Source organism: Pogona vitticeps, chromosome 3 (genome assembly GCF_051106095.1).
Source record: "Pogona vitticeps strain Pit_001003342236 chromosome 3, PviZW2.1, whole genome shotgun sequence".
In the NCBI taxonomy this organism is placed as follows: Eukaryota; Metazoa; Chordata; class Lepidosauria; order Squamata; family Agamidae; genus Pogona; species Pogona vitticeps.
In genome coordinates this window covers 180,368,609-180,385,001 of record NC_135785.1, presented here as the reverse complement: position 1 = coordinate 180,385,001, position 16,393 = coordinate 180,368,609, and the positions used below count along the sequence as shown (strand labels likewise).

General features: G+C 40.6%; 1 protein-coding gene across 2 annotated transcripts in view; it reads right to left on the bottom strand.

The window, feature by feature from the left end:
• Positions 1–12,107: 12,107 nt before the first annotated feature.
• The window catches only part of STS (steroid sulfatase), a 172,110-nt gene continuing 167,824 nt past the window's right edge, over positions 12,108–16,393 (bottom strand). For both annotated transcript variants that reach the window (XM_078390363.1, XM_072994393.2), the window contains exon 10: positions 12,108–14,838. In XM_078390363.1, coding sequence (XP_078246489.1) covers positions 14,486–14,838 — 353 coding nt within the window. In that variant the 3' untranslated portion in view covers positions 12,108–14,485. The remainder of the gene's footprint in view (positions 14,839–16,393) is intronic.

Below are 16,393 nucleotides of genomic sequence, written 5' to 3'. Positions count from 1 at the left end.
TCCGTACTCCTGCTGCTATGCAGCTGGGAAGGAGGGCAGCCTTTCTCCTCTCCAGTAATGAGGAGGCAGAGCATTGCATGATGTGACACAAATTCATCACAGCATGGGTGGCATTGAAGGAGGGAGGAGAAGCCTTAAAGGCTTGCCTGGCACAATGTCAGCCCTCTTTGCCTGATGCTGCTGGAGAGTCCACCCGCCTGCCAGTAAGCCAGAGTGTAATTTCTGGTTGATTATGGGAGCCAGAATGGAATCTGAGGCTTGGGTTCCCTGACTGGCTTATTGAACAAAAGAGTCCTGGGTGAATTTTGCTTATTCTGTTCTGATACACACAGGGTGCAATGTGGACATATAAGGTCACAATTTGGCAGGTAGTGCTGGGAGAGGGGTGGTAGCAGGGAGTCCCATAGGGCACCATTGGGTTACTGAGACCCCTGTTTGGATCTTGTGAATTGTGGGATTCAGGGACACAGGTAGGGATGGTCCTCTAAGGCAGCCTCAAGCTATGGTTAGCCTCAAATCGTGGGACTGGGCTCCTCAGGTGAGCCAGACGGGGCAATGGCCAGTCTGGGCTGAAGAACAGCCTGGATAGTCTATTTGCTCCTGTTTCAGGGTTCCATACATTGCCTTAGGCTCCATTACTGCTTAGGGGAGTTAATAATAAAATTTTGGCCCAAGTTAAAAGCCATCTCTTTATTTACTGGTTGGGCGGCGGAGCGGGGGGGGGGGGAGAATGCCGACTACTTGTAATTAGTCTAGATTTTCCATCCGTAGATATATTTCTGCAGAGGTAAAAACCTGAACAATCAGACCTGCATGTTAAGCCCACATTAAGGCTTCCAATCACAAAACCCAACTCATTGTTATGGAAGATGCAGAACTGCATGAAAGCACATGGTATGACAGATATCTTTTAATGTTTAAGGAAGTACTGCTTTTAACATATAAACTGCAGTATGTGATTTAACTCTCAGTAATCATAATAACAATAGTGTAAGGTGATGTAAAGCTGGGGAACTTTGGCATATGCCTCAGAAGATACTGCCTCTGCAGATGGCTGGTTAGACATGTAGAATTCTAGTTTCCTATTTCCCCCCCCCCAAAAAAAACCCCACAAGAAATAGGGGGGGAAGTAGTGGCTGCCTCTCCCTGTGTTGATCCTGTCCTCACCCCCCCCCCCCCGCACACCCGGATTAGACTACCATGCATAGGCATCAACACAGTGTGACATCCAATAGGTGTCAGTATTTATTGTGCTCATATTGCAAACAGGAGCTGCTCCTCAAGTGGTCGCCCAATCCCTTCTCATGCACATATACTATGTTTTAATCAGCAGAGGCACACTGAGATGGACACACCTCTGCCCTTAGTCCTAATTACTGAATTAGAATAATTTTGCCCAGCTGAGGCTGAATCACCTTAAGAACAAGCTGTGCTGTAAAAGGAAAGCAGATATGGAGACAACCATTTAAAATGGGGTGGAGGGGAGGAAATACGAAGAAAGGAACTACACTTGGGCTCTAGTAGAAACCATGTTTCAGGGGAAGCTTATTAAATAATACCACATTGGTCAACAACTACTTTTTAAAAAAATCATAAGCTTTGTTACCTCAAATAGAAATCTGAAATGAGCTCTTGAGTTTTCTTACTGTGGATCCATCAGTGGCTAAAAACATCAATCTCTGTTTCTGTCATAAGAATGAAACATTAAGACTAGCTGAAAAAAGAACAGCACGTCTGCTTGCATGGATGAATGGCATCCTCTAAAGAAAAGAGAAGCCACAACTCATGTTTATAATTAATGCTAACAGCTAATGTAAATTTGAAAAGATCTTAATTTACTACCAGCCTAACTCTCTTCTGTTTGAAATAACTCATCTTAGTGCCCCAATTAAAATGTTGGCATATGGAATTACCAGAATGACCTTAAAAACAAATTGTTTGACCTATATAATTGGAACCCGTCTTTAAAATTCTGTCGATATCTTCTATAATGATTTCAAGGGCATATGAGCTATTATAATTTGGATGCTTTGCAGGCTGTGAACAACACATTTACTGTAGGCCAGTGCTATTGAAGTTAATGACACTCTTTTAGAATATGTGGTTTCTATTTTCCCTCCCAACTGGTTGTCCGTTCTTCCCCGACATTCAGTCCATGTTGCATAGCTACTGGATATGGCTATTTTACATCAGAGTTCCTTGCCCCCTATGGATTTTTTCCCCTTCACTTTGATTTAGCTCTGGATGTCATCACACTGTCAGATTTGCTGGTCTATGTGGTGAAGGTAAGAATTGCTGACATTATCATGTAGCCACTTCTGATAGGCTGCAAGATAATTGGCTGTCATCACCTTGCTTATGTAAGGGGGGGGGGGAATGGATCAAGAACAAAAGCATCACATCACCTTTAAGACTAACACATTTATTTCTGTGAGAGCTTATGTGGATGACACGCCATTTCTTCCGATGTATTGCAATGGACAAAAGTTCACACAGAAATAATTTTTCTCCTCTTAAAGGTTCCAGGGTATGTTCACTTTTGTTTTTCTGTGGCTGAAACAGACCCACATGAGTTCCTCCCTTGAAAATCACACTACCTGTGGGATCTCTGATTGGGTGGATTGGGTAGATTGCACTAGGGAAAAAAATCCTTTATTTATAAACGGCACTCAAACAACAGATTAGGGAACGAATCCACTGTAAACCATTCACAAAAAATGTGCAGGGGGAAATAGTGATGGAGGAGAGCTGACAGAATATTTGAGACTGAACCCCTAATTTTTTATATATATCTACCATTATTGTTCAAGAAAATGTAGCACAGTCATACTTTGACCCTGTGCTCTCTGATTTCATATGTCCAATCTTTCACCAGTGTTTGTTTGTGGGAGAATCTGGGTTGCCCTACTTTGACAGAGATCTGTGTCTCTTACTGACTGTAACCTAAATGGCAACGGTCTCATCTTCTATGAATATTATGGTGCGGTATATAAGTTCAATTAATTAATTCATTGTTTCTCGCATGGAAGGTCTAAAGGAACCAAAGCTAATATCTGGCCTTCTCAAATACTTACTGTCATAGAAATATATATAAACAAACAAGAGTCATCATGTCACCGTTTACACTTTACTGGAATCAGTAAAGTGCTAATGGTTCTAAAGACAAGTACAAATATAGATAATTTGTCCTATGGTAACTCACCCAATCAGGGATTCCATAAGCAATGTAATAACAGCAGATGATCATGCAGCTCATCAAAACTGGCTCCATGATTATACCATAGAAGTAAAGATTAGCCGTGTGGTCTAAACAAAATAAAATCCAAATGCAAAAATAGATAATACCTTTATAGACTATTTTTAAAAAATCATACAATACACAAGCTTTTGAGGACTGAAACACTATTTCATCAGATTTGTACCAGTGTAAAGTCCAAAAGTTCTTGGCAAGATGGATTTCACCAGGCATGTCTCTTCTTAGTCAGGAGTCAAATTGCTGTCTTATGCTTACAGCGTAGGCAGCTGTGGATTGAGTGTAACAAACCAGTTTGGAGTTTAAGATCTTCATACTGGTACAAACCTGATGAAGTGGTGTTTTAATCAACAAAAGTTTGTGTATTGCATGATAATGCCAATAATATTTACTCTCACTCCATCTTTTCCACAATACCAGTTCTTTAAATATTTGAATGGAAAATGAGTATCATCCACCAGCTATTTACTCTGGTCTGTTAGGTACTTTATAGACTTTTTAATTTAGTCCCCTCCCTCCCTCCCTCCCTCCCTCCCTTCCTTCCTTCCTTCCTTCCACAAGCCACATGAAGATGCCTGATGTCGAACAAGGAAGATCATGCTGACCACTTCCAGAGCAGAGAAAGTATTTTAAATTTGGCTCATTGCATTTCATCCAGAGAATCTGCTAGCAATGCTGCCCATTGTTTTTCACCAGCATTGTATACCATCCCATAATGACACATCTCAAGCTTAGTGAGCAGTTTTGGGCTAATATAACATTGCACAAGCCCTTATAACTTTATTCTTCTATTATTCTTTGAATAACACATCTCAGTCATAGTGAAACACGACTTCACAGTGTTACAGAAACGGCAGTTGAACTGACACTGCATTTTTCAACGCAATTCTGTCATTGTTCGGTTAACATTTGGTACCTGTACAGAAAGAGCTACCAAGGTTATGTAAGATGCATGCAAGGTATATATTCTCCTTTATGCCAGCAATATTTAAAATTTCAGTAGGGTGGAATGTAATCTGCAGCTTGCACACTTCTGAAGAATACAGTGGCTCAGGCTTGGGGAAAACACTTCAGTCATTGTCATGAATTTTCAGAGAGGGACGAATGCCATCTAGCTTCCAGGGACACCCGCCCATGACAGCATCTCATTGAAAGATAATCAAAGAGGGTTGCCGTTCAGCCGCATAAATCTCTGCACTTCAGGAAGGATCACCATTCATTTTTAGCAATCATCCGAATGAAGACGGCTGGAACACCGAGATGGTCCTTCAGCGAAGTAATGTGTCTCTTAAAAGCCTGGTGAATGATGAGGTGGCAATGAAATGCTGCACTTTTCATATGTAGCTGACAGAGAGGCACTAAGGCCTGGATTTCCTATGCCTAACCATCTCTCTGGAGCGTAAATGCTTACATGGACAAAGGCATTAATCAAATGTTCTTAATGTGTTATCTAAGATCGACTCTTCCAGAGTTATTGTTGAATGGCAAGAGATGGTGTGGTCGTTTTCTTTTCTATGGTTAAAATGAAGAAGAAGAAATAGCATCTGGAGAGATAAATAAATATGTATACCAAGGAAATGCTTTGAAAAATAGTTTGATTAGTGCCAAGCTGGAACAACACTCTTAAAAAATTAACCAAACTTGGTTTAATTCCATCTTCAAACAGGAAAGGCACTAATAGTTTCCAGAGAGTTCACCATCTGACTAATCAATACTTCATCATTTCCTAGTTCAACCTTTTTAGGATAAATACATCCTTATAGTTTATACCGTGTTTCCCCAAAAATAAGACAGGGTCTTGTATTAATTTTTGCTCCAAAAATGCATTAGGCCTTATTTTCAGGGGATGTTTTATTTTACAGTCATGTCATCTTCTGGTTCCTGCACAATGGTGGAGGGTGGGGTTTCACTTAACTGGGGCTTATTTTTGGGGTAGGACTTATACTATGAGCATGCTGAAAAATCATACTAGGGCTTATTTTCAGTTTAGGTCTTATTTTCAGGGAAACAGGGTATCACAGGATCTTAAAAAATATTGATTCTTGTTTTCTGATCTTATGCTTGCATTTGTTTTAATATCTGTATGTTTGCAGTGCTTGCACCAGATTGGGATGAGGGTAGGGGGGTATTATTATTATTATTATTATTATTATTATTATTATTATTATTATTATTATTATTATTATTATTATTATTATTATTATTATTATTATTATTATTATTATTATTATTATTATTATTATTATTATTATTATTATTATTATTATTATTATTATTATTATTATTATTATATCTTTATTTTTATTTATTTATTTATTTATTTATTTATTTATTTATTTATATTTATATTTATATTTTTATTTTTATTTTTATTTTTATTTTTATTTTTATTTATTTATTTAATTTATACCCCGCCTATCTGGCCCACCGGACCACTCTAGGCGGCTTCCAAATATAAAATCAAATAATAAAACATAGACAAATACATAATAATCAAACAAGGACAGCAGCAAAAATAAAAAGGAAAAGTAAGAAAAAATCAAGAGTTGGCTGGAGGGAAGGCCTGAATAAACAGCCATGTTTTTAATTGGGTTTTAAAGGTGCCCAGCGTGGGGGCCGCGCGAATCGCCGGAGGGAGATTGTTCCAGAGGCGAAGAGCCACCGCCGAGAATGGAAGGGTTGCATTATTTGTTATGAATGGAAGATGAATTGTTTCAGTACAACTGTAATTTAAAAAATTATAACCTAAGTGTGTTGTATAACAAAATGAAAAGTATTTAACAATAAAAAGTAGAAATTGAGAATTCCTCTGAGCACTGGATACCCAGTGTGGTGCAGCGGATAGAGTGACAGACTAGGACTCAGGAGGCCTGGGTTTGAATTCCTGCTGTGTCACTGGGGTGGGAGAGGATGACACTGATAAAGGTAAAAGGTAAAGGTTCCCCTTGACATTTAGTCCAGTCGTGTCAGGCTCTAGGGGGCAGTGCTCATCCCTGTCTCCGAGCTGTAGAACCAGCATTTGTCCATAGACAGTTTCCGTGGTAACATGGCCAGCACGACCAGACACAGAATGCCGTTACCTTCCCACCATGGTGCTACCTATTTATCTACTTGCATTTTTACATGCTTTCGAACTGCTAGGTTGGCAGGAGCTGGGACAAGCGACAGGAGCTCACTCCGTTACGTGGATTCAATCTTATGACTGCTGGTCTTCTGACCTTGAAGCACAGAGGCTTCTGTGGTTTAACCCACATCCCTGATAATCGACACTGATAAAACCACTCCTTAAATATCTTACTTACCTTGAAAGCCCTATTAGGGTTGCTATGAGTTGGTTCCAACTTGACAGCACATAGCATAAGAGCATTATTCATGAAGAGCATTAAACTGACACCAATCTCAGTTCTCCAAATACCAGTTCTTACACAAATAGCAAACTGGCATTGTCCACATGGAAAAAGGGACTAGCTCCAAGGTTAAACAGATGATCTTAATCCATAAGAAAAAAGAGCAGATCAACAGACCTTGCCCCAGTTCTCTCTTTGGCTAATGTAGTTGTGCAATCCATCCAAGACAGAATGATGGAGAGGTATTTGAAAACATAGAATGAAAATGATCTGTCTCGCTGTCTGTCTGTTTGTCTATCTATCTGACTATCAATCATACAAGAATGTGTATTAAATAAATAAGACCAAGGAAAGCCAAGCTCATACCATACCATTTTACTTTTCTCAAAATGCCTTCATGTTTTATCAAAACTGGTTGTACCCTATGGAGAATACCATGTAGACCAGCAGGAAACTGCCTTCTCATCAGTTTCATGACGTACACCCAAGGTCTCCAGAGAAATACTGCTTTGTTGTTTACTTTTGTTGGATATAAGCACAAGAAAGGAAGAAGGAACACAATACAGCTTTAAATGCCAACTTCATCTATTCATAAATAGCAGCAGGAAATCACAATTCTCACATCAAGAGCAAACGAATATCTTGGGCACATATTCACTGTACCCTGTGATTGAATAAAGCATATAGGAAACCAAGCTGAATGACCTCCTATTTTTCAGTGACAATATAAATAGACCATATCAACTATTGTGGAATTGCACTGTGATTTCAAAGAAATTGTGATTGCCTGATATGCATGTTGTAACATTTGGAAAAATAATAATAAAACAAGGGCACAATATATGGAATTAGCTATGTTGGAGGAAGGCAGAGTAATTCATGGGGATTTTGAGGAGGAAAATGGTTCCTGTCTAAGGTGTTTACTAAAGATGATTGCCAACAATTTGGCTTATTTAAAATAAATGCCTCACTTTCTTGACCTCTTAGCTACACACAGTTTTCCTCTTTGGTCATTCTGTCTCATGGGTTGTTTATTTGTTTGTTCCACCACTCAAGTTCCACTTTCTGAGAGCTGAACATCTGGTTTATATCGAGAGGTTATGCATGCATCCTTCTCCACGCAAACAGGCAGGGATTAGTCTCTTTCTGATCTGACTGCCTGGGGTCTCTGTGCATCTGCAGGCAAGATCTGGGCCAAGAAGACAGAGCTGTGGTTGTCAATTGTGTTTCTATTCCTCTCTCCAGGTTCTACATCCCTCTGTCTGATGGATTTGGGTATCTGTACCTGAAGGTGGGTGTCCAGAGTAGAATAGGACTTCTGATGATGCAGTGCCCACCCTGCTAAACAACAGTCTCCCTTCCTAAGCTCACCAACCTGGTGTCAAGGATGGCACTGGAGTCACCTTGATATGTTGCACACTAGGACTTTAACATCCACACCAAGACAGACTTATCAAGAGCAGCCCAAGACCTGGTATCTTCTATGACAGCTATGGACCTGTCCCAAGTGATAACTGCCTTGCTCTTGATTTAGGACATACACTGGAACTGTCTTCTGTGTTGGGTGGGATGCTGGTGATCTGGGTGTGGAGGAACTTTCTGTAGTGGTTGTTGTAGGTTTTTCGGGCTCTTTGGCCGTGTTCTGAACATGGCCAAAGAGCCCGAAAAACCCACAACAACCATTAGATCCCGGCCGTGAAAGGCTTCACAAAAACTTTCTGTAGCTTTGTTTCATGGACAGATCATTACCTGGCAGAATTTAGATTCACTGGAACTTAGAGCCTTTGCAGGGGTGGAGGACTGATTGAGATGGTCATCCCCAGGAGGCTGATGGGTTCAGATGCTTCCAGATGGTGCTTTGGGAATTTATTGTTGTCTCAGCGGGTAATCCTGTCAAAGCCCTCGTTGACCACTGGAATGGGGAAATGGCCAGGGGCTATAAATAATCACTCTTAAACATTTGTTCCCACGGATTGAGCCAAATTTGTCCATACTGTAGGATATAGTGATGAAATTACTGAAACAGAGAGAAATTACTGGAACAGAGAGTGCTGATGGTGGAAAACGTGGAGCAGGTCTGCCCAAACACAGGCTAGAATCCAAAGGAAGGCCTCCTCCTTGGCAGTGGTGGTTGTGAAGTTCTTTTCCATCACTACTGTGTCTCCAAAAAGTTCTCCAGCAGGGCTGTTTTGAGTGGCCAAAGGCCTATTGCACTGGGACCCATAAGAAGAGAATGTGGACCACTCATCAGCCCTCTGTGAATAATTTGCTTGACCCTTTGCAGATAAAATTACTGAGAACTGCTATGGCTTGGAGGCTTTGACACGAGTCCTGAAGATGTTTCAATGAGGCTATGGCATCCCCCAAGACTCCATCAATTAGGATGCCACTTCCTAATCATACACTGAAATTCCAGTCCATGGATCTGGCAGTTTTAAACTCAAGCAGACACCCAGCGTGCTCCTTCACATTCCTATCTAAACAACTCAGGATCTTGGGACTCTTTCTTCACCCTCTATTTCACTCTGTGGAAGGATTTTAATTCAGTCTTCTGTTCGGACCCTAAAGGTTTCCATTTATACACTTGAAACTGGTGTTCTAGCTACTCGCCTTTGGAACAGTCTGCCCCCAGAGATCTGTCTGGCTCTCTCGCTGGGTGTTTTTAAGAGTAAACTTAGGCAGGCTTTACCTCCTGTCACTACTTGAATATTTTTCCCATCTTGAAATATATTACTACTGTTGTTTTTTATTTTATTATATTGTTTTTATTCCATTTTTTATTGTTAGCCATCCAGAGTAGACTTCGGTCTAGATGGGTGGGGTATACATTTAATAAATAAACAAATAAAGCACCTGGCGAGGACATGATCCTGCCAGAGGTGTATAAGAACAACCCGGAATGGTGGGCCCCAGTCCTAGCACAGCTCTTCTCCCACATTAATGCTACAGGAATTCTTCCCGATGGGTGGAGGCAGAGCATAATTTTCCCAATTTACAAAAAAGGTGATAAATCCATCCCCCAGAATTACCGCCCAATCAGCTTACTGGATATCAGCTCCAAGCTTTATACCCGCTTTCTTTCCCAGAAGCTGACTACACGGATGGAGGAAAATAACATCCTACACCAGGAACAAGCAGGCTTTAGGAAGGAACATAGCACAGTAGATCAAATCTACATGCTACATCATCTTGTGTGCAAATATACCACCAGGCCATTCAAATGGCTGTTCACGGCTTTTATTGACTTCTCCTCTGCATTCGACACAATCACTAGAAACCGCCTGTGGGATAAGCTCACAGAGACCAACATTGATAAGAGACTCCTAACTCTAATTCAAGAACTATACTCCAACACAACTTTGAGGGTAAGATTAGTACAGATGGAAGGCTGACAGAGGAAATTTATGCTAATAAAGGGGTAAAACAAGGATGTTTACTTGCACCCCTACTTTTTAACTTTTACATTAACAACATTGTAACAGCTTTAAACCATCCAGACCATTTCCCCCCTCAATTGGGAACTATAAGATTGCATGTCTCATATATGCTGATGACATTGTTCTATTATCCATGAACAAAAGGGACTGAAACGAAGCCTAAATAAGCTGCAAGGGTTCAGCCACCTAAAGCAACTAAAAATAAATTACACAAAATCCAAAGTGATGATTTTTGGAAAGCATCCCCCCAAGTTTAGCTGGACTATCAAAATAGAACAAGTCCAGACCTTCAAATGCCTGGGAGTATCTGGAAATCCCAGATACAGAGCATGAAAATATCAGTTCAGAAATCTAGCCATGCTCTGGTCAAATTTTTTTCATTCTAAAGGTGGCAAACTAGTAACCCCAGCTTTAAAAGTGTTTTCAGGGAGGGTCATCTCCCAAATGCTTTATGGAATTGAAATCTGGGGTATGAATCAGAACAACCTACACCATCTTGAAGTAGGACAGAATAAATTCCTGAGACACATCCTCGCGGCACCCCGGGGGACTCCAGCAGCTTATCTTAGAACTGAGACAGGCATGGTATCCATCAAAGCCAGGGCAACTTTAGCTATACTCTCTTATTACAAGAGTGTGATGGACATGCCCGACCACCGCCTACCCAAACGCTGTATGTTAGAGCAATGGAAGAGTGGCGGCTGGGCAACTTTAGCTCAAAACCTACTAAAATCTAAATCCCTCTCTACAGACATTTTCATCTTTTCTGGAGTTAAAAGAATGCTGAGATTGGCTCTATAAACTGGATAACGACCAGGACCTGGCCTTAATCCACTCTTCAGGTTTCTCCCACTGGTACCATCTGTTGAAAACAAACCACTCAAGGGTGCAATACTTACAGACACTTACTTTTGCCCCCTTGAGAACTGCTTTCACAGAACTCTGCTTCCAAACCATGCCAACCGCTGTCTTAGATGGCAGATACATGAGTGTCCCTAAACATCTAAGGCTGTGCATCTGCGGAGCAGGTGAAATAGAGGATGTTCTCCATTATTTACTCTATTGTCAGCTATATCAGAACCCCCTGAGAAAAGCTCCTGGGTAACATTTTGGCTGTTCTACAGGAGGAAAGCCCTCAGATAGTCTGGTTACTCTTGGACTGTGACCCTTATGTTACACATAGAACAGCGCTGTTCGCAAAGGCGGCCAGAAATAACCGAGCTAATTTTCTGAAAGCCATTGCTATCAATTGTGTGGGAGATTCCCAGATATGAAGGGTCTCTTATTATTTTACATGCCTTTGATTTTATCATGATTATACTTGACCATTTCTGTATTTAAAACAATTGCGACGGTTTTTATCATGTTTTTATCTGGCCATTTCTGTATTCAATAATTGTGAGGGCTTTTAGCTAATACAATAAACTTGATCTGAAGAACAAATAATAATAATAATTACTCATATCCATTGAAAGGTCTGATCTGGCCACAGTGACATTTGTCTTAGTTACACCCCGTTTGCACTACTGTAATGTGTTCTACCTGTCTCTTGGGTGGGTCAGTGAGTTGGTGGCTAAAATATTCTGTGCTACAGTCTGTTGCACAAATACATTGATACAATGACATCTAGGCCATAGAAAGCCACTTCTAGACAGTGCAAAAATCCCAATCTAGCTAGACCAAGACAACATCTTCCTATGTTCCTATTTTCACTCCCCTGTACAAATCCCTCTATCAACTTCTGTTTCTTGGGTTTTCCTGATTTCATGTTCAATTGCTTTCTATAGGTCTTGGCCTCATCCTTTTCCTAAACCTTTCTTCACTGCCCTTACCATAAATCAGAGCAGGGCTGATCACCCTGTTCTTCTGTAAAGTGCTAGGAGAGCTTAGATGTTCACTGCCAGAGATTTCATTATCACCTTGCGGACCACAAAATCTCTCAGTGCATTATGATATAGCAGTGAACTTTGAGTAATTAACAGTTGCATGCATAGACTTCATTAAAACTTACTTATTACTTTTTTTTCTTTATGTAAGAGTGAACAATAATAGTAATTACAGTTCAGTATATTGTATGTTCAACTAACCCTTTAATATTCTAAACATTGATAGTGGGATTGACATCTAAATGAGCTCAGGATTTGCTGTGTCCCAAAAACTTAATTGTTTTCCCCAAAACATCAGGCCTTGAAGTAGGATCCAATTGTTTGACTAATTTGGTTGTCATAGATAAGTAGCGAGCAAAAAAGTATGAGTTTTGACACTACATTAAAACTTGCACTTATCAAAATGCATCATGTCTCATGCTACAACATAAAGTACATCAGTATTGTTGCACCATTGTTCAAAGATGCCATGAATAATTAATACTATCAGCTGCTTGTCAATGAATGCAGTCATCTCATGAGATGCTATGCATCATATCCATATGTTGATATTTTCCCTTAGTTTTCCAAACTGAGAAAAGAAATCTCTCTCAGGCAAGACAGAGGAGATGAGAGATGTTGGCAAGGTGCTGGAAGACATAGGTATGAAGTGGATCCTGATTTGGATGGACTTTCCATACCTTCCTCACCACAACAACCTCTCCAGCTTTCTAAAAATAAGACAAGGCAGGCTAGTAGACAGTATAGAATGGGGTAAACCACTGTGCAGGAGGAAGGAGATATCCAAATAATGCAGAGCCCCTTCTGCCGATGGAAGGCAGATACTGGATCCAACCTACCTGTGTGCAGCACTCCCTGAAGCTAACCTGCTGATCTCAGGTGTTGTGAAGGAACTCTTTGTCATGATTTAACTGCCAGAGGATTCAGTTTCTATCCATGCAACTGGGAGGAGAGACATTTTTCAGTCTTAAAATGTTTGGGGCAGCCCAATGTACAATATGAGATGCTCTTGTGTGGCACCAACTTGATGAAAAGGAGATGGTGTGGTTGTAAAGATGGAAATCTAGATGACTTGGTGTGAGAAGGTCACCTCAAGTGCCCCAGTTGGCTGTCTGACCCTGTCCTACAACCCAAGGGGAGCCTAGGATAAAGCAAATCTCCCATTCCCTTAGTTGTCAGGGATGCACTGCAGGAGGTGGAGGAAGGGCTGCTGCCTAATGCAGGACAGCTGGAAAAAGGTGTGATTATGGAAATAAGATGGTGGAAGTTGCAGGGCTCATGGTTGTTGTCAACCACATCAGATAAAGGGGAGATGTGGGAGGAGGCAGTGCAGCTCTGGAATTTTTGGTGGGAATTTCAGGAGGAGGGTCTGGCAGGACTCATGCTTGCCTTTTATGATTATTTTAATATGCATTGCAGTTGAAAGAGTGTAAACCAAGGATGGTCCTACAGATGTGGTAGAATGTCAGCTCACAGTTAGGGATGAAAATGTGCATTTGCCCTTTCTTGCAAGGGTGAGGAAAATTATTTTCCTAATCCTGTTGGACAGAGAGGTATTTTTTAATGTTCTTGACAAAAGAAGAGAGTGAAGATAGGAATTTTATGTCTTAGTTTTGGCAAATTCTGCGAAACAGCAACAAGAAAGCTTTAAGCCAGATAATGCTTATGACAACTCATGCAAGGAACTAATATGGTGATGGCTGCTGCTTTGTTGCCTGGACTTTGTAAGGATTAGAAGACTCAGAGGGAATATTTGCATCCCCCCCCTTTTAAATAGGCCACAAGTTGTCCAGGGCTTGCCATACACGTGTCTTGTTTTTCAACAGAAAAGGACAGTAGCTTGCACAGAGAGCATTTGCACAAATGATGGACATATTGACATGAAAATGTAGGACACCTGTTATGTTAGGATTCTCCTGGGATGTTAAAATTTCATGTTCTGTCTTGTCAAGATAGGTTAACTGGATGAAAACAAAGAATTCGTTTATATAGAGTAGATTGTATATTTTACGACACTCTACTCTCAGCGTGGCTCTCCATTGGCTATGCTGGTTAGGGCTGTTGGGAACTGCCAGCCAACAAAATCTGGTGGGCACCAGTTTACCCACCCTGGCTGTAAGGGATATCTTTTTCCAACCTATTAGTCAGATCATGTTGATGCAGAACACATGCCATAAAGCCTGGAGTTGGACCTTATTTTACTGTCTTCCAGCATTTCTCTTGCAGAAAACTCACGTAAGCAACAATGTTGTTGAACATTTCTATGTATATAGCTATTATCTGTGGGACAAGATCTGCCAAAAAAGGATGTGCTTCAAAGATTGCTTTCAAAAAGTGTGTTCAAGGTAATACTCACACCTCTGAGTTCATGAAACACTTTTTTCTTCACTGTATTTCAGCAAAATGGCTACCAATGTTTCAGAAAGGTCATTTCTCCATATGGCCTCTATGAAATGTTTCTCGTTAAATTTTGATACTTTATCCTGTGTTGTTCTGTCTATCTATCCATTTGTGTGTGATTATAGATTAGTGATGCCATGCTTCCAGCAAATATCTGTCCTCTTATGTCTCATAATCACATTGGCATAACTTGAGGAAGGAAGAGCAACATGGTTGAAGCCACGGTTTCCATATAATATTGCCCAGGGAAAGCTGGTTGGGAACAGCAGGCAGTGACTTGGTATGGTTGTTCACTGCTTGCTGAATGACTTGAAGGATTTCATAGAAGTGACTCTCTGTTTCTGGAGTTAGTGGATTTTTTTCTTCTGGGTCTTTGGAGAGATCGAAAAGTAACGGTGGGTCATGATGCACAACAAAGCCTCCGTGACAAAAGCAGACATGAGAGTGAAAGCAACCATTGGACTCTTCAGGACTGAACCTCGGAGTGAAGAAAAAAGCCTTCCAAATCGATTCACCTGTAAATATGGACAAAACCACAGTTGAGAACATATTCAGAATTGTAAAAAAAAAAAAAACCAAAAGTGTATGTGCACCCATATGTTACGTGACTGTTTAAGCAGTTTATTACACATCCGCCAGAATCCCACTGGTGTTTGTGAAAGATCTGTGTCAATTTGCTATGGCTAACTGCAGCTAAGGTACTGGAGCACATTTCAGCTGTGCTGTCACATGTGTGCCCAGAACACAGCCGAGTGACACATCAGTAAGCTGTCATTACCACAACAAGGTAAGCAGATTTTATGCAAAAACCAGTACATTAGATTAACTACATAATTTCTATAGTTCGGAACATGAAGCAATGAAATGTTATTCTGGCAAACATCTAATTCTTGATACTAATTCTTGAGGATCTTGTGCTTCAAAAGATTCAACAGATGTGGCTGTACAGCAGCCTCTTGGTTTCCAGATGTATTGTTTAAAACAGTCCTTCCCAACCTTGGGTCCCCAGATGTTCTTTGACTACAACTCCCAGAAATTCCAGCCAGCACAGCTTTTGGGAGTTTTAGCCCATCAACATTTGTGGACTCAAGGTTGGAAACCACTGGTTTAAAAAAATTGACTCTGATTCTGCAAGAACATCTACTGAGCCTCGCTCCCAAGTCTTTCTGAATTTGCGCTCCTGAATAACACAGTTGGGAAAGTACAGAAGCATCTTTAGGGAAGGCCTCTCTTGAGACTGTTGACTCATGACACCTTCCAAGTGTATGCCATATATATGTAGAAAGTTTTCGTTTTTACTTAGCACTTTGGAGTGCACTGGCATGAGTTGCCAGGTGGTTAAACAAAGTCCTGTTCTGTACTCCGCATGTAATGTGACTACATGGAGTGAACAGAGTTAAACTGATGGTGCCAGTACTCATAATGGGAAAGTCAAATACAAAGCAAATCAATGTGTAAACCAAAATGAAGTTATCCTTGACTGCCAGGCTCTTCAGAATTTTCTGATGGATTCTATTCTCCAATCAAAAATGCTTCCACTGTGGAAAAATGGCCATAATGGCTAGGGGAGCTGTAGTTAAAAAAAGTAACTTTTCCAAGCTCTACTAGTGTTATGTGAAAAATGCCTAGCTTTGCTGAGAAGAGAATGAGATAACCATGTCCAAAGCAAAACATATCAAAATGCAGCAAAATGCATGAGGCATCTTCTGACATACAGTACATCTCGACTCACAGAATGAGACCAGGGAAAGTTATTCAGTGACAAACTGACAGAGCTTGGACATTTTTAGTTGACTTTCACTGCACTTACACTCAATAATCAAGGTCCTGTGGGGGTGAAAGAGCTTTAGGAGAGGAGGGGAACAAAACCCCTCAGGATGTAGCTTGAATCTCCAAAATGCAAAGAAACTCCTTGGCTGAATTGCCTGGACAGCCAATAAATCACACTTCCACTGTCCTAAGGGGACACTAACCATAACCACAGCTATCGACATATTTACAGGGTGCCTTGCTGGAACAAATGTAACTAGCATTTTCAACTCCTCTCCTTTTCTGAAAGAGTATGTTTAG